We start from the raw sequence: 18,120 nt of genomic DNA on the forward strand, positions 1-18,120 counted from the left end.
TACCTGCCCACTTCTGTTCCTGTTACCTGCCCGGTCCTGTTCCGGTTACCTGCCCACTTCTTTTCCTGTTACCTGCCTGGTCCTGTCCCTGTTACCTGCCCACTTCTATTACTGTTACCTGTCCACTCTTGTTCCTGTTTCCTTCCTGGTCCTGTTCCGCTTACCTGCCCACTTCTGTTCCTGTTACCTGCTCACTTTTATTCCTGTTACCTGCCCACTTCTTTTCCTGTTACCTGCCTGGTCCTGTCCCTGTTACCTGCCCACTTCTATTCCTGTTACCTGTCCACTCTTGTTCCTGTTACTTTCCTGGTCTTGTTCCTGTTACCTGCCCACTTCTATTCCTCTTACCTGCCCACTCTTGTTCCTGTTACCTGCTCGGTCTTGTTCCGGTTACCTGCCCACTTCTGTTCCTGTTTCCTGCCCGGTCCTGTTCCGGTTACCTGCCCACTTCTGTTCCTGTTACCTGCCTGGTTCTGTCCCTGTTACCTGCCTACTTCTATTCCTGTTACCTGTCCACTCTTGTTCCTGTTACCTGCCTGGTCCTGTTCCTGTTATCTGCCCACTTCTATTCCTGTTTCCTGCCCACTCTTGTTCTTTTTACCTGCCCGGTCCTGTTCCTGTTACCTGCCCCCTTCTATTTCTGTTACCTGCCCGCACTTGTTCCTGTTACTTTCCCGGTCCTGTTCCAGTTACCTGCCCACTTCTATTCCTGTTACCTGCCCTCTCTTGTTCCTGTTACCTGCCCGCTCTTGTTCCTGTTACCTGCCGGGTCCTGTTCCTGTTACCTGCCCACTTCTATTCTTGTTACCTGCCCACTCTTGTTCCTGTTACCTACCCGCTCTTGTTCTGTTACCTGCCCGCTCTTGTTCCTGTTACCTGCCCGCTCTTGTTCCTGTTACCTGCCCGGTCCTTTTCCTGTTACCTGCCCACTTCTATTCCTTTTACCTGCCCACTCTTGTTCCTGTTACCTGCCCGGTCCTGTTCCTGTTACCTGCCCACTTCTATTCCTTTTACCTGCCCACTTCTATTCTGTTACCTGTCCACTATTGTTCCAGTTACCTGCCCACACTTGTTCCTGTTACCTGCCCCTTCCTTTTCCTGTTACCTGTCCACTATTATTCCTGTTACCTGCCCACTTCTATTCTGTTACCTGCCCACTCTTGTTCATGTTCCCTGCCCGCTCTTTTTCTGTTACCTGCCCGCTCTTGTTCCTGTTACCTGCCCGCTCTTGTTCCTGTTCCCTGCCTGGTCCTGTTCCTGTTACCTGCCCACTTCTATTCCTGTTACCTGCCCATTCTTGTTCCTGTTACCTGCCCGGTCCTGTTCCTGTTACCTGCCCACTTCTATTCCTGTTACCTGCCCGCTCTTGTTCCTGTTACCTGCCTGGTCCTGTTCCTGTTACCTTCCTGGTCCTGTTCCTGTTACCTGCCCACTTCTATTCCTGTTACCTGCCCACTCTTTTTCCTGTTACCTGCCCGGTCCTGTTCCTGTTACCTGTCGCACTTCTATTCTTTTACCTGTCCACTATTGTTCCTGTTACCTGCCCACTCTTGTTCCTGTTACCTGCCCGGTCCTGTTCCTGTTACCTGCCCACTTCTATTCCTGTTACCTGCCCACTCTTGTTCCTGTTACCTGCCTGTTCCTGTTACCTGCCCACTCTTGTTCCTGTTACCTGCCCAGTCCTGTTCCTGTTACCTGCCTGGTCCTGTTCCTGTTACCTGCCCACTCTTGTTCCTGTTACCTGCCCACTCTTGTTCCTGTTACCTACCCGCTCTTTTTCTGTTACCTGCCCGCTCTTGTTCCTGTTACCTGCCCGCTCTTGTTCCTGTTACCTGCCCGGTCCTTTTCCTGTTACCTGCCCACTTCTATTCCTTTTACCTGCCCACTCTTGTTCCTTTTACCTGCCCGGTCCTGTTCCTGTTACCTGCCCACTTCTATTCCTTTTTCCTGCCCACTTCTATTCCTTTTACCTGCCCACTCTTGTTCCTTTTACCTGCCCGGTCCTGTTCCAGTTACCTGCCCACACTTGTTCCTGTTACCTGCCCCTTCCTTTTCCTGTTACCTGTCCACTATTATTCCTGTTACCTGCCCTCTTCTATTCTGTTACCTGCCCACTCTTGTTCATGTTCCCTGCCCGTTCTTTTTCTGTTACCTGCCCGCTCTTGTTCCTGTTACCTGCCCGGTCCTTTTCCTGTTACCTGCCCACTTCTATTCCTGTTTCCTGCCCACTCTTTTTCCTGTTACCTGCCCGGTCCTGTTCCTGTTACCTGTCGCACTTCTATTCTTTTACCTGTCCACTATTGTTCCTGTTACCTGCCCACTCTTGTTCCTGTTACCTGCCCCATCCTGTTCCTGTTACCTGCCCACTTCTATTCCTGTTACCTGCCCACTCTTGTTCCTGTTACCTGCCTGTTCCTGTTCCTGTTACCTGCCCACTTCTATTCCTGTTACCTGCCCACTCTTGTTCCTGTTACCTGCCCAGTCCTGTTCCTGTTACCTGCCTGGTCCGGTTCATGTTATGATCTATACCTGCCCACTCTTGTTCATGTTACCTTCCTGGTCCTGTTCCTGTTACCTGCCCACTCTTGTCCCTGTTACCTGCCCGGTCCTGTTCCTGTTACCTGCCCACTTCTATTCTGTTACCTGCCCGCTCTTGTTCCTGTTACCTGTTCGGTCCGTTTCCTGTTACCTGCCCACTTCTATTCTGTTACCTGCCCGCTTTTGTTCCTGTTACCTGCCCGCTCTTGTTCCTGTTACCTGCCCGGTCCTGTTCCTGTTACATGCCCACTTCTATTCCTTTTACCTGCCCACTCTTGTTCCTGTTACCTGCCCGGTCCTGTTCCTGTTACCTGCCCACTTCTATTCCTTTTACCTGCCCACTTCTATTCTGTTACCTGTCCACTATTGTTCCAGTTACCTGCCCACACTTGTTCCTTTTACCTGCCCACTTCTATTCTGTTACCTGTCCACTATTTTTCCTGTTACCTGCCCACACTTGTTCCTGTTACCTGCCCGGTCCTTTTCCTGTTACCTGTCAACTATTGTTCCTGTTACCTGCCCACTTCTATTCTGTTACCTGCCCACTCTTGTTCCTGTTCCCTGCCCGCTCTTTTTCTGTTACCTGCCCACTATTGTTCCTGTTACCTGCCCGCTCTTGTTCCTGTTACCTGCCTGGTCCTGTTCCTGTTACCTGCCCACTTCTATTCCTGTTACCTGCCCACTCTTGTTCCTGTTACCTGCCCGGTCCTGTTCCTGTTACCTGCCCACTTCTATTCCTGTTACCTGCCCGCTCTTGTTCCTGTTACCTGCCTGGTCCTGTTCCTGTTACCTGCCCACTTCTATTCCTGTTACCTGCCCACTCTTTTTCCTGTTACCTGCCCGGTCCTGTTCCTGTTACCTGTCGCACTTCTATTCTTTTACCTGTCCACTATTGTTCCTGTTACCTGCCCACTCTTGTTCCTGTTACCTGCCCGGTCCTGTTCCTGTTACCTGCCCACTTCTATTCCTGTTACCTGCCCACTCTTGTTCCTGTTACCTGCCTGTTCCTGTTACCTGCCCACTTCTATTCCTGTTACCTGCCCACTCTTGTTCCTGTTACCTGCCCAGTCCTGTTCCTGTTACCTGCCTGGTCCTGTTCCTGTTACCTGCCCACTCTTGTTCCTGTTACCTGCCCACTCTTGTTCCTGTTACCTACCCGCTCTTGTTCTGTTACCTGCCCGCTCTTGTTCCTGTTACCTGCCCGCTCTTGTTCCTGTTACCTGCCCGGTCCTTTTCCTGTTACCTGCCCACTTCTATTCCTTTTACCTGCCCACTCTTGTTCCTTTTACCTGCCCGGTCCTGTTCCTGTTACCTGCCCACTTCTATTCCTTTTACCTGCCCACTTCTATTCCTTTTACCTGCCCACTTCTATTCTGTTACCTGTCCACTATTGTTCCAGTTACCTGCCCACACTTGTTCCTGTTACCTGCCCCTTCCTTTTCCTGTTACCTGTCCACTATTATTCCTTTTACCTGCCCACTTCTATTCTGTTACCTGCCCACTCTTGTTCATGTTCCCTGCCCGCTCTTTTTCTGTTACCTGCCCGCTCTTGTTCCTGTTACCTGCCCGGTCCTGTTCCTGTTACCTGCCCACTTCTATTCCTGTTTCCTGCCCACTCTTGTTCCTGTTACCTGCCCGGTCCTGTTCCTGTTACCTGTCGTACTTCTATTCTGTTACCTGTCCACTATTGTTCCTGTTACCTGCCCACTCTTGTTCCTGTTACCTGCCCGATCCTGTTCCTGTTACCTGCCCACTTCTATTCCTGTTACCTGCCCACTCTTGTTCCTGTTACCTGCCTGTTCCTGTTCCTGTTACCTGCCCACTTCTATTCCTGTTACCTGCCCACTCTTGTTCCTGTTACCTGCCCAGTCCTCTTCCTGTTACCTGCCTGGTCCGGTTCATGTTATGATCTTTACCTGCCCACTCTTGTTCATGTTACCTTCCTGGTCCTGTTCCTGTTACCTGCCCACTCTTGTCCCTGTTACCTGCCCGGTCCTGTTCCTGTTACCTGTCCACTTCTATTCTGTTACCTGCCCGCTCTTGTTCCTGTTACATGCCCGCTCTTGTTCCTGTTACCTGCTCGGTCCTGTTCCTGTTACCTGCCCACTTCTATTCTGTTACCTGCCCACTCTTGTTCCTGTTACCTGTTCGGTCTGTTTCCTGTTACCTGCCCACTTCTATTCTGTTACCTGCCCACTCTTGTTCCTGTTACCTGCCTGGTCCTGTTCCTGTTACCTGCCCGGTCCTGTTCCTGTTACCTGCCCACTTCTATTCCTGTTACCTGCCCACTCTTGTTCCTGTTACCTGCCCGTTCCTGTTCCTGTTACCTGCCCACTTCTATTCCTGTTACCTGCCCACTCTTGTTCCTGTTACCTGCCTGGTCCTGTTCCTGTTACCTTCCCACTTCTATTCCTGTTACCTGCCCACTCTTGTTCCTGTTACCTTCCAGCTCTTGTTCCTGTTACCTGCCTGGTCCTGTTCCTGTTACCTGCCCACTTCTATTCCTATTACCTGCCCACTCTTGTTCCTCTTACCTGTCCGGTCCTGTTCCTGTTACCTGCCCACTTCTATTCCTGTTACCTGCCCACTCTTGTTCCTGTTACCTGCCCGCTCTTGTTCCTGTTACCTGCCCGGTCCTTTTCCTGTTACCTGCCCTCTTCTATTCCTGTTACCTGCCCACTCTTGTTCCTTTTACCTGCCCGGTCCTGTTCCTGTTACCTGCCCACTTCTATTCCTTTTACCTGCCCACTTCTATTCTGTTACCTGTCCACTATTGTTCCAGTTACCTGCCCACACTTGTTCCTGTTACCTGCCCCTTCCTTTTCCTGTTACCTGTCCACTCTTGTTCCTGTTCCCTGCCCGCTCTTTTTCTGTTACCTGCCCGCTCTTGTTCCTGTTACCTGCCCGGTCCTGTTCCTGTTACCTGCCCACTTCTATTCCTGTTACCTGCCCACTCTTGTTCCTGTTACCTGCCCGGTCCTGTTCCTATTACCTGTCGTACTTCTATTCTGTTACCTGTCCACTATTGTTCCTGTTACCTGCCCACTCTTGTTCCTGTTACCTGCCCGATCCTGTTCCTGTTACCTGCCCACTTCTATTCCTGTTACCTGCCCACTCTTGTTCCTGTTACCTGCCTGTTCCTGTTCCTGTTACCTGCCCACTTCTATTCCTGTTACCTGCCCACTCTTGTTCCTGTTACCTGCCCAGTCCTGTTCCTGTTACCTGCCCGCTCTTGTTCCTGTTACCTGCCCGGTCCTGTTCCTGTTACCTGCCCACTTCTATTCCTGTTACCTGCCCACTCTTGTTCCTGTTACCTGCCCGTTCCTGTTCCTGTTACCTTCCCACTTCTATTCCTGTTACCTGCCCACTCTTGTTCCTGTTACCTGCCTGGTCCTGTTCCTGTTACCTGCCCACTTCTATTCCTGTTACCTGCCCACTCTTGTTCCTGTTACCTGCCCGCTCTTGTTCCTGTTACCTGCCTGGTCCTGTTCCTGTTACCTGCCCACTTCTATTCCTATTACCTGCCCACTCTTGTTCCTGTTACCTGTCCGGTCCTGTTCCTGTTACCTGCCCACTTCTATTCCTGTTACCTGCCCACTCTTGTTCCTGTTACCTGCCCGGTCCTGTTCCTGTTACCTGCCCACTTCTATTCCTGTTACCTTCCCACTCTTGTTCCTGTTACCTGCCTGGTCCTGCTCCTGTTACCTGCCCACTTCAATTCCCCTTACCTGCCCACTCTTGTTCCTGTTACCTGCCCGGTCCTGTTCCTGTTACCTGCCTGGTCCTGTTCCTGTTACCTGCCCACTACTGTTTCTTTTACCTGCCTCCCTCCATGTTATGTCTCTCACACTGTGATTCCTGTGGTTTCGCACACTGTGAGACTCTGTTGTGTAATAGCCCTGCTCTGCCCTGTAACAGCCTGTTGTTTCTGGTGCCGTTCCAGACTGCTGTAGAGGTGTTTAAGAGGATAATCCTGGAGGCTGAGAAGATGAACGGGGATATGCCACAGGGCAGAACATCATGCTCACTCATGTAGTTCTGCCCAATCACCGCACTGGATGCTGGGATATCCCTCTACTTGAAGGCTGACTGCCTATTCTTTTTTCCTCCATGTAAACATTTATTTTAAATACGTTTTTTTACAACTCTTTGTTTTTTTTTTTGTATATGTGAATGTGTGTGTTTTTCATTAGCGCACAGATAAATATCCACAACTAGAGATCTGTTACTCATAGACCTACTTTCTGGCACATATTCCTATTGCATCACCCTGTTAAGCCCCACCCCCAATATGAAAGATATTTATGGCCAAAAAAGGTGTCAGCAGTAATTTTTTTTTCAAGTGAAATGCTTTATTTTGGGATTGTCGTCATTCAAAACAGTGTATTGCCACAGTATTTTTCTGGTTAGTCAGGATCATGATCATGATCTTTATGGCTTATATACTGTTATATTCATTATAACTGCACGATTCCTGTGTTTGAGTCACAGTGCTGAATCCCTGCATGGAGTAAAATTATACAAAAATCACCTATGTGAATCTTTTTCCATGAATCACCATGAAATGTAACAGTGACCCCGAGAGACTTCATTTCATCACTGAAAACTAATTTGCAACTGCACATCACAATCGACTTTCGAGAGTCCTTTTGTAGAGTGCCGTCTGTGCTAAAATGCTCTGTCTTGGCTGTGATCCACTTCCAGGTCACGCATTGCAACGGTCTGTGTCGCAGCAGTGGAGGTTGATGAAGGCATTGGTCTGTAGCAGGTGACAGTCATGCATGCTGATGCACCGTTGGAAGTGGGAATCTGGTTGCAAAGACAGAGACAGTTAACCTTATGATACCACTGGTGCATTGCAGTTATCTACCACTTGCCTCTGTGGGAAATGCACCCTTCATAATAAACTACTGATATTTAGCACCTGCTCTTATAAATAGTGACTTACTTGCGTAGCTTTTGTGTTCTTAAATTGTATCCGATTTATAGAGCTGGATATTTACTGAAGCAAGACAGGTGAAGAACCTGCCTCAAGGGTATAGGGCCAGGGTCCTACCAGAGAATCAAACCTGTTGCCTTTCACGCCCAGTCCCAAACACTACACTGCCACTACATTTTGTAGAATGGAAAAAATAGGCATATTAGTATAGTTTGTATAGTTCACTGGGTATGTGAATTAAAGTGATTCTTTCTGTCCATCTTTGTTGCTCAGGTGCATTGCTGCTATGCTGACTGGGATATGAAAAGGTGTGTGACTTTCGAGTCATTCATAATTAGAATTAATTCAATTAATATGTTCTAACAGTCAGCAATGTCTGCTCTCCAATTAAAGCTCACTTACTTAATTTCCATTAGCATTGCAGGTGCCAATTGAAAAGCTCTTGCATAGCTGACATTTTGCATTCAGTCAAATTTGTACAGACTAGAGTTGTATACTGAGAGAAGCAGGACAGGTTAAGTAGCCTAATGCATTGGCCGGGGATTCAGATCCATAAATCTTTGAGAATGAGTCTCTTTTATTCTCTGCCGCACTGTTTCCTTTCACAGTTTACTGTATCTGAGCTCAACCACATAATTTAGGAAAAGGGTATGTATAGGGTATTTCACTCTTGTGACTCTTCTAGCAAATCCTTGAATATCCGCTCTCCCTAGTGTGTTGCACAATAGGTGCAAGTTCAGAGGGTAGCCATTGTTTTGATTGCAAATACTGTACTGTAGCTCCCATGCGTTAGGTAGGCTAAATGATTACTTAACACCTTTTCTTCTGAATTATTCAGAAGAGAAGATTCACTATGGTACCCCTGCATTAGCTAAATGGCCGGCTTGCTAACTTTCCATAAAACCAACCAAAATCAGCTTAACCATCCCTTTTTATGTTTATTAAATTCTGTGCAACAATATGTTTTGCTGCCATCTACTGAAAAGGGGGAATTTTTCATTTTAATATTAAATGGAGCTAATGCTTTTTCTGTGTCCAAGGTTTACTGCATGTACAATTTAGGTTTTTGGCCAAGTGTCTATGTACAGTTCTTTATGAGGAAGACTCTCCCAACTGACAGACATTGTTGAAATGAAAGTTTTTTTTGTGCGTGTACATATACTATGTCATTTTGCGGCTGCCTACATCATTGTCCATATAAACTGGGAAACCAGGATAATCAGGATCACCCATTACAAGCACACACCTACACGACGTGTTTGCATTAAGGTCTTGCACATCACATTCAAATTATTTCTGCTCAGCACTTATGGGGCGCCAAATGTGCTATTGAACACTATCTTTTTCTGTGTATTTTTTCCCCACATAATATTTTACAATAATACTGTACGTTTCAAAGGTGCAAAATACTGTGATATTTTTGGTGTGGTGGTCATACTATCAAAATCTAATTCGAGCCCTCTCCTAAAATAGATCTTTGCTGTTCTATGGCCCGCAGGTGAGCTCATGAATTGAACATTTGCGAAGTAACATGAATATGAAACCAATGGCGGTGCCACATAACTGTGGGGAAGACTCACAGGGGCTGATGAGAAATTTAGCCCGGGCGCATGCGTCCTTGCCAAATTCACATTTCTCCACTGTGGTGGTGCAGGTGCCACCAGGCTTTCGGGGAACACAGTGGGAACACTCCAGGGCTTCCCCTTCAGCACAGACAGGTAGCACACGTTAGCATCCTTCACCAGGACACTGACACTGTTGGCTAATTGCTCTCTGCGCAGGTTGTCACAAGATTGTATTCATCTCTCTTTTAAAATATCTGTGTGTGTATTTTTTTCAACTCTTTTTTCAAGGTTTTAAAGAGCTTACAAAGACAAATGCTTCAAGAGAGGGCACTATGACTATAATATATGACCTTTGTCACTGGAATGTTTTTTTTTTTTTTTTTACACGTAATGCTTTCAAAATGGCCCCATATTAAAATGTGCACACTTACCGCATGTTAAAATCAGCAGGAGAGCGAGGGAGAAAACCAAAACCTTCATTGCTCTGTATCTGAACTGAATAGAAAACAATGCAAGATATTTAGTTTTATTTCAAATGATGTGACTCATCTATCATCCATATCAAAAGCAACAATATATAATGTCCAAACCACGCTTGCATGCAAAACACAAAAATTGCCAGCCGCGTCGTTTTGCCGTTCTGGGACCAATATACATGAAACATCTTTTGGCAAGGCAAACGCGCTATTACAGAAATCTCATAAAAATCCGTTTGATAGTTTTTATTAAAAAAATGAGTGAAAATATTAGCATTTTCATAAGCAATTGGAATATACTGCATGTACCAGGTCTTATCCTTTGCAGGTGTTCACTGTAGTATAGATTGCAGCTCACATACAGTACGACTTCAGATGGTTTCTGCCCCTTTTAAAATGGTGCTTGGGGAAATGATTCCAGCATGTTTTCAAAAAGCATGTGTATCTGAAGAGCATGATAGATCAATAATGCTAATCATATTTGTCCACATGGCATTCTGCAATTACTCACAATATGCTAACATCAGAGCAAGGATGACAGTGTAATGGGAACCAAATAAGATGGAGAATTAGAGATAAACAGATACACATATCATTTAAATAGATAAAAGTATAAGGCTTCAATAGATTAAATTTGCTCAAATGTAAGCCAGTATACGGAAAATATTTATAAAATGAGCCTTATTATTAATGGTATTATTGTTATTATTTTATTTTTTTAAATAAATGTGGAATGTAAAGTAGAAATAAAACTTACCTGCCTGGTATCACACTCTTGTTAGTTTCCACACCTTTCTTCTCTTGTCATTCTCTTCTTCTTTTATAGCCTATATTACCTATACCCCTCCTCTTTCTGTCTTCTTACCTCTTGGCTCTGGATTAGGGGAAAGTCTCGGATTGACAGAGATATTTTGTTCTCTCCCACTCATTTGTTACTAGCTCATCCTTTCCCAGCATGTGTGCAGAATTTGCTCACAAGAGCAAACAGGTGTTTCCCAACTGTATTATTTCTCCCTGCAGTGCTGTCTTAAGTAAACACAACACTATCTTAAACTTATCTATTAAAATGCCCTGAAATCCACGTGGCTCGTACGCTAACTCATGCGTAACACCAAGTACCAGGGGGATTAATGGTGTAATCTGTGATAAGGGTTCACAATAAATGAGAGGTCTGGAATGTTCTGTGTTTACTCCCTCTCCTTCTCTTGCCCCCTGTATTCTGCTTGCTGCTGTTTTTATCTGCCCCAAAATGAGGAAACACTGACCTATCTCTTAAATATATCCTTCCGTACATGCTTAAAATCTCTAACAATATTTGCTTCATGCAAAAAGAACCGCACTGACGGGAGTATTTAAGTGCGTTTATTTGAGGTTCTGTTTAATCATTGAGAATAATAAGGTTCTGTTTCATTCTGCAAGTCAACTACATGAAGACACAGAGCTGAATATCTGTCAAAGTTTATACCTTATTCAACATCTCCAGATGTAATCTTGGTAAATGCCTTTGGCAACATCTTTTTGTGAGGTTATGTAAGTCTGGCGGTGTTCAGCACCGTGGGGTCATTGCCCCAGCATTGGGTCTGCACACACAATAACAAAGGGCAGGCAGTTAACCTACCTGAAACAGGCCTGAAACAGGAATAAAAAGCACTGTGTTTGTTGAAGATAAACTATTATCCTGACCACCTGGCTACTGTGCGGTATATCCGGGGTGATGGGCTGCCATTCAACTCAAAATGTGAATAGTGTCAGATGAAATGTTAATGTGTTCTGAGATGGAAGTCTTTATCAGAGCAGCCAGGGCTGAACTGTGCCCATCCACCCGTTCGTGCAAAGAGTCAGTCTCATTCACCGTCTCTGCTCTTCTGTGGTGTACACAGCGATCTGAGCTGATTCTATTTCAGGGTCACACAACACAGAAAATGACGAAGAAGAAGCTTTGGAATCTGTCTCAACTGATGTGATGGGCTTGTCACTCTTTACAATGGCTGACTAAAGGCAATGTACAGCTTTGTGGTGAATAAATCCAGTCTGCCTGAGTAAATCCATAGTAAGGGCATTGTAAATGCTAAAGTGAAAGCATATAAATGAAAAGATTTGAACATGTTTCATACTGGTGATATGTTCAATCAGCACATTATATATGAATAAAGGGAGAATATTCTGCACATTTTCATCAGAGGAGCTGTTGTGGTGCATGATAATCATAGGTGAGAGGGGATTTTGAGAAGTTTCCATCAGAAAGTAATAGAGTCAAACAGTTTAAACGCTTCGACCTCTTAACTTTGGCATGGTGAATCTGTCCTCTTATTAATGTTGCCTCTCGGGGACTTGCTGACTTGGAAAAGCTGTGATTCTAATGTAATTATTTTTGACTGCTTGGTACACCGCAGGTTTTGCCTGCAACATTCCTGGGATTTTAACTTCATTTTGTACACAGTGTTCTTGATTTTATTAAAACCGAATTAATCTTTCTCTTTAATCGGATAAACGTTTTATATCATCAGATAAAGATGACAAGGTGTGGATAACAATCACCCTTTTGGCCATTTAATCTATCTCTCTATAGCCTGGTTAAGAAATGATGTTTAAGAAATATGTTATTGAAATATCTTTTGTGATCTTATGAGAGAACAATTTCCAGTAATATTGTTACTCAGTAGTTGTTACTTATTATACAGACCTAGTGAGTTTTTTGGAACACCTTTAAAAAATAATTTTCCTGGGAAAATACTGTAAAACATATTTTTCTTGAAATCTGCAATTGAATTTCAGTAATATACAGTAATACTGATAATGTAATTGCTACTGATGATTGGAATTATCTGGTAAAGCACTGTTTCTGTTTTATAACTTTAAATACCCTTTAGTCTGAACTGGTTCATATGTCTTACAAAATCTAAAAATAAAACTAATATCATACTGAATAATTCAGTTATGGACCAGCAACTAAATGGCACAGTACCAGCTTCAGATACACATGTATTTATTTTAGTTAATGAAATACCATGCTTACTGTATATAATATACATATACAAAATATCAACTACAAGGTAATAGGTAATGTGTCTTCTCTGTAGACAGTCTCACACCTTAGTTTATATCTCCTGACCTTTCAGCCACGAGGTCATTGACCCCAGCAGCTGCTCTGTACCATGGTTCAGCAGTCACCACGGAGGAGTCACAGGGCGAACTAGAGCGTAAACACACAACTGCCCGTAGTGACACCTCACAAACAGAGCCCGCTGGTGTTCTCACATTGGGTGAGCAAGGTAGGCCTCTGTACAGTCTGAATATAAATACTGTGTTTCATCAAGTAGGATCAGGGAATTATAATTGCATGTGTTATTCCTATTGAAGTTAAGGTTCCACTGTTTAAATTTCATTTTACCTTTTGAAGTTTCTCCTGAATATGTCAGTAGTTCTTGGTATTGGTATTTTTAATGAATCGTATTTCCCCTGGCTATGCTAGACTTAAGGGCTGAGTCACAGCAACATTGAGGAGAAGTAACAGTGGTCTGACCTTTAGGGCCTACAGCAGGAAACAGGGTCCTGAGTTACTCCAGGACCGTCCGTTTGCAGACTAGGGCAGCAGTAGATAACCCCGGCATTTGCAAATCCCGGCAAGCAAAACACCATCCAAGCAAAATCTTTTGTCCCTCCCATGGCCTGTCTCCAAAAGCCAAACCTCAGAATCAGCAGAGGCAAATATAAGGGAAACTGCCCATGAAGCACAATCAATAACCCCTCCATTGTGGGGCTTTTGTTATGTTAGCCTCGCGATGCTACCGCACAGTCTATGGGCTGTATATATTAGGCTATCCACATTTTTCGCGCTTACACTGTGTCAGTTCTGGGCTAGTTTGGACTCTGTACGGTGGAAAATGTCGCAGTACTCAGGAAAGGTAAGTACATGGGTGTTTTTGGTGCAGTCTACCCACCCCCTCCCCCTTTGGGCCACATCATCCTTCTACAAATAATATGCCTCCCTCCCTCTGGAAATACCATCCAGCTTGCGGCATTCAATTATGGTTGAAATGCTTGGCAGAAGGATGATTCCTGGGAAAGAGGAGTGTTCGTACCTGGTTTTAGCACCGTTTTTCGTTGCCTTCAGAAGCAACAGAGAGGACTATCTCATTGGCAAAGATGAAAGGATTTCCAGTCATAGTAGAATTGGGTTTACTGGTGGGCTTTTTTTGGGTCTATTTACCTTTAAAACTAAATGTATGTTTGCATTTAAATAAAACAGCATATTATTAAATTGACTTTTAGATTGGAAATTACATTTTCTGCACAAACCAGCATATAATTGACTTTTAGATGGAAAATGACATGCCTTGCGCAAACAATACATTTGTACAATATAATTTTATTGACAGTGCTTGCCAGCTGTTTAAGGTTATATTTTGGTTTAATGAGCCATATTTATTGTTCATTGCTTGATATGATGAAACCTCTTTATGAAAGGCAGATATTATTTTAGGAGTATAACCTGGTACAGTGTATTTATTCATGGGATCGAATAAGATAGCATGAAACATCATGATGAAATGGAAAAATAATTTCTCCTTGTTTTTAATGATAGTTAAATAACCCAATAAATCTTTAAAAAGTTTGATCTTTATCTACAGTAATGCGCCCGTCCATGCACATTTACGGATGTTCGGTGTATTTTAACTGGCAGTCCTGTGGCTTCCCCTTTCCTTTCCCAGATAGTTTTTTATGAGGGGAGGTGCTTCACAGGGAGGAAGCTGGAGGTCTTTGGCGACTGCGATAACTTCCAGGACCGGGGCTTCATGAACCGCGTCAATTCCATCCGCGTGGAGAGCGGGGCCTGGATCTGCTACGATCACCCCGACTTCAGGGGCCAGCAGTACATCCTGGAGCGGGGGGAGTACCCCGAGTTCCAGCGCTGGAACGGACACAACGACCACATGGGCTCCTGCAGACCCATCAGGATGGTGAGAGCCTACTCCCGCAAACAGGGGAGGCACTGTATGTGAGCGTGACTGTGATTTTCATCACAGCGGGTTTGCTTCTGGCTCTCTGGGACTCTAGATTGTAGTTTCAGGCGCCAGGGATATGAGCATGCTCAAAGCCCAGCTAGGGCTGCACCCTAACAGATATCATCCATCCTTTGCCACACAATCATCACTAAACATGTACATCAAACTATAGCTCCCAATCTTCTTTTTGAAAAGGGAGCATTGGATTTTGAATGTGATCACCAGAAAATGGGTTCTGTTGGATTTACCAAGCACATCTATTACACATGGCTGATTGATATATGTTTGATACATCCAGCTAAAGTCTTCCCCTGGGTTCTGCTTTCTTATACAATCCCCTAGGTGCCATTTTATCACCATTATATAGACACTCGTTTGAATTAGGAAGCACATTTAATGGATTCTATGTCACCCCTTTAAGAACATTGTTTTTACTGGCAGCCATAAAAGGGCTTGGTTAATCTTTCTCAAAAACTCAGAAAACCTTGTGGGACAGGTTTGATGTGGCAGCATTGATTTATCAGGGGGACACTGAAACTGCATCCAAAATTCATGAGGCTTTAAGGCTGGAAAATATTCTGAACTGATAAAAGTAATGGCTGAAACATGAAACGAACACAAGAGTATGGCCTAGAGGATTTAAAATTTGGATAAGCCATCAGAAAAGCCTTGGTATTCAATTTGTAGCGCATTATATTGCTTGGTATGCACTAACTGCTGCAGACTGCAGAGTTCCTCTGTTCGATGTTCAGTGACTCAGAAGCTAACTGCTGCCAGAAAACCATTTAGATTTCAATCAACATTCCATTGAAGCAGTCTTAGCATAACTGTAACGGAAAGCTAGTAACATGTTTGGATGGTCAATGGAGGAGTTCATAAAATATATAGTGCAAATGTAATTATTAATATTCAATACAATATTATTATTATTAATTGTATACTATTAATAATATTAATTTCATTGATTTCATTAATTTCATTGATATTATTAATAATATTATTGAAGTGATTATTAGTCTTATTATTATTAATAACTTTAAAGTGATTACTAGAAGTCCAGGTGCTTAAGGTTCTGTTCCACTGAAAAAATTATATGTTCAGTCAAATTAACCTTTTTATATTTACTGTTGCAAATCATCCCTCAATTATTCAGCTTTGGAAATATTACACCATGTTTATGGTGAAATTACTATTATTATTCACCATTTCTATCTTTGGAGTCGATTTTCTCAAAAAATGGACGATATTACAGGACAATTGTTCTCAGTGCATAGTCATCCTATCACCATGAAGCCTGTACTCCATATCCAGGAGAGTGTTTTGGGCCAATTATGTTCTCTAGTTTTAGCTGTGGGTACAGCATCACAAATCTCATTATTATAACGACATCTTACTTGGTTCAGATTAGACTGTTACAAAAATGCTTGAATTTCCGCCACATTTACATATATAATTAAAGTATGTACCTCTGAAATGATCTGGAAGACCAAAGATGACCTTGGTAATGAATGTGTGGAAGTGCTTACTGTGATACTCTGCATTTCCCCCCTAAGCACGGTGAGCACTACAGAATGGAGATGTTTGAAGGCGCTAACTTCAGCGGACAGTGCATGGAGCTGTGCGATGACTGCCCCTTCCTACAGAGCCGTGGCTTCAGCAAGAACTGCATCAACTCTCTCAAAGTCTACGGTGACGGAGCGTAAGTCTGGCCCCCAGGCGTGCTTCTGCTCCATATGCAGCGCAGCAACCCCCCATTCCCTCACCTTATTATTTCAGTCAAGAGATGTGTGTTCTTTTTTCTGCATAGTCTTGTTCTCTTACACAGGAATGAATCCCCAAAGTGGCCTCATTTCTCAGCCTCATGACCTTGCCTTAGCACTATGAGCCTGGCCAGCTCAACATTCTGATGTGAGATAAATCCACACTTGCATACCCTCAGTGATCGCTTTATTAGGTAGACCAGTACACCAGCTTGTTAATGCCAATATTTAATCAGCCAATCACACGGCAGCAACTAAATGCATAAAAGCATGCAGACGTGGTGAAGAGCTTCAGCTGTTATTCAGAATGAGGAAGAAATGTGATCTAAGTGACATTGGCCATGGAAGGTTTGTTGGTGCCAGATTGTTGGTTCTTGGGATTGAAAGTACCCTAAAAGCAGCTACCACTGCTGGCCCAAACTAGCTACTGCATACACATGCACATGCACACACACACACACAGACACACACTCACACACACACACACACACACACACACACGAGTCAAATGATTTCAAAGCTATGGAATTATATAGTCGATGCTGTTCTTTAATGAGAGATATGCATTCGTTACAGGCTCAGGCCCACATGACTCTGACTCTGTCAGTTTGTAAAGTGTCTGATAAATAAGGTGGAATAAATATGGAGTAGCAGAGGGAACCTTGAAACTCTGCACTGCTAAGGGTTTATCTTGCTCCATCATCAAGCTTCAAAATCAATATAAATATGAAAGCATAAATAAGAGCACATGCAGCTATATACAGTATTTGATTTGTAGCAATTGGAAAAAAATCAGATTTTGAGGGATAGCATCTATAAATGCCACAAAGGATCATATTTATCATGCTTGTAATAGGGAGAAAATTATTATTGGTATTTATTACAATTTTTGCAATAATTCTAAAAAAAAACCCAGAACAGACTCAGCTCAGATTTAAACAAAAAAAATCTGAGGAAAAAAATGGGGAAAACAAGCGTTTGAAATGCCCACCAATTACACTATATGTCCCAGTTGCCTATTATGTAAGGAACATTGCTCCGTCAAGCTCTTAATTGTTTTGAGAGTACAAAATCCATTGGAGGTGCAGGTTTACTATTCTAAAGCGATCAAAGAAAGGGAAAGTCATGGCTGGTTAATAAATATCTATAGTCACGCCTTTCTGGTCACAATGTGTAAACGGCATTTGGGAATCCATGCTGTGGCAGTGCTTAGCTTACTGTGCTCGGCAAGCATTAATTGCAGATTCTGACAGACACAGATTCATCCACAATCCGAGTTCCTGGCCAAAGGTACTGCAGCTATCAGGCTAAAATGATGGACTAGACTGCACAGAGATAATTTGGTTCCTGGATTATTGGTCTACTCCCAGAGCTGTTCATTTCCCTCAAACTATTTTTAACAGTGATCAGAAATATGGAACTCCTTTGGCAGGTGTGGACCATGTGCCTAGTTTCCAAGGTGATAAACAATGTCTGGTCTGCCTGTCTTCTCTCTTGGTAGCTGGGTTATGTACGAGGAGCCCAACTTCCGCGGACGCATGTACATTGTGGAGAGAGGAAACTACAGCTGCCACACGGAATGGCAGGGACACAATGCCAACATCCAGAACGCTACTATCCAGTCCATCCGTCGGGTGGTTAACTACTTCTAAACCACCATCCGTGGGAGGGCCAGAGCCTTTTACCTCAACTGAGTTGAACTGTAAAAAATAAAATGCATAACACAACCATGTTTTATCAAATACTGGTCCATTTATTTGCATTTGAAATATACCTGAAGAAACTGGTCCAATCAAACATGAAAACATTCGAACGATAACATTCATCATTCATTTT

The 18,120-nt window shown here is 43.8% G+C and overlaps 2 protein-coding genes across 2 annotated transcripts; one reads left to right on the forward strand and one right to left on the reverse strand.

The window, feature by feature from the left end:
* Positions 1 to 6,874: 6,874 nt before the first annotated feature.
* On the reverse strand, positions 6,875 to 10,307 carry LOC133137433 (phospholipase A2 inhibitor and Ly6/PLAUR domain-containing protein-like). The gene is made up of 4 exons (XM_061255714.1): positions 10,276 to 10,307; positions 9,474 to 9,537; positions 9,058 to 9,180; positions 6,875 to 7,347 (listed from the first exon to the last, which is right to left on the reverse strand). Exons 2-4 carry the CDS (start codon positions 9,520 to 9,522, stop codon positions 7,244 to 7,246), a joined length of 276 nt encoding a protein of 91 aa, XP_061111698.1. The 5' UTR covers positions 9,523 to 9,537; positions 10,276 to 10,307; the 3' UTR covers positions 6,875 to 7,243.
* A 2,295-nt stretch (positions 10,308 to 12,602) lies between these two features.
* On the forward strand, positions 12,603 to 17,936 carry LOC133137432 (gamma-crystallin N-A-like). The gene is made up of 4 exons (XM_061255713.1): positions 12,603 to 13,423; positions 14,231 to 14,479; positions 16,078 to 16,223; positions 17,786 to 17,936. The coding sequence occupies exons 1-4, from the start codon at positions 13,301 to 13,303 to the stop codon at positions 17,934 to 17,936; spliced, it is 669 nt and encodes a 222-aa protein (XP_061111697.1). The 5' UTR covers positions 12,603 to 13,300.
* The last annotated feature ends 184 nt before the right edge of the window (positions 17,937 to 18,120 follow it).

The sequence above is a fragment of the Conger conger genome, chromosome 9, assembly GCF_963514075.1.
Source record: "Conger conger chromosome 9, fConCon1.1, whole genome shotgun sequence".
Classification (NCBI taxonomy): Eukaryota; Metazoa; Chordata; class Actinopteri; order Anguilliformes; family Congridae; genus Conger; species Conger conger.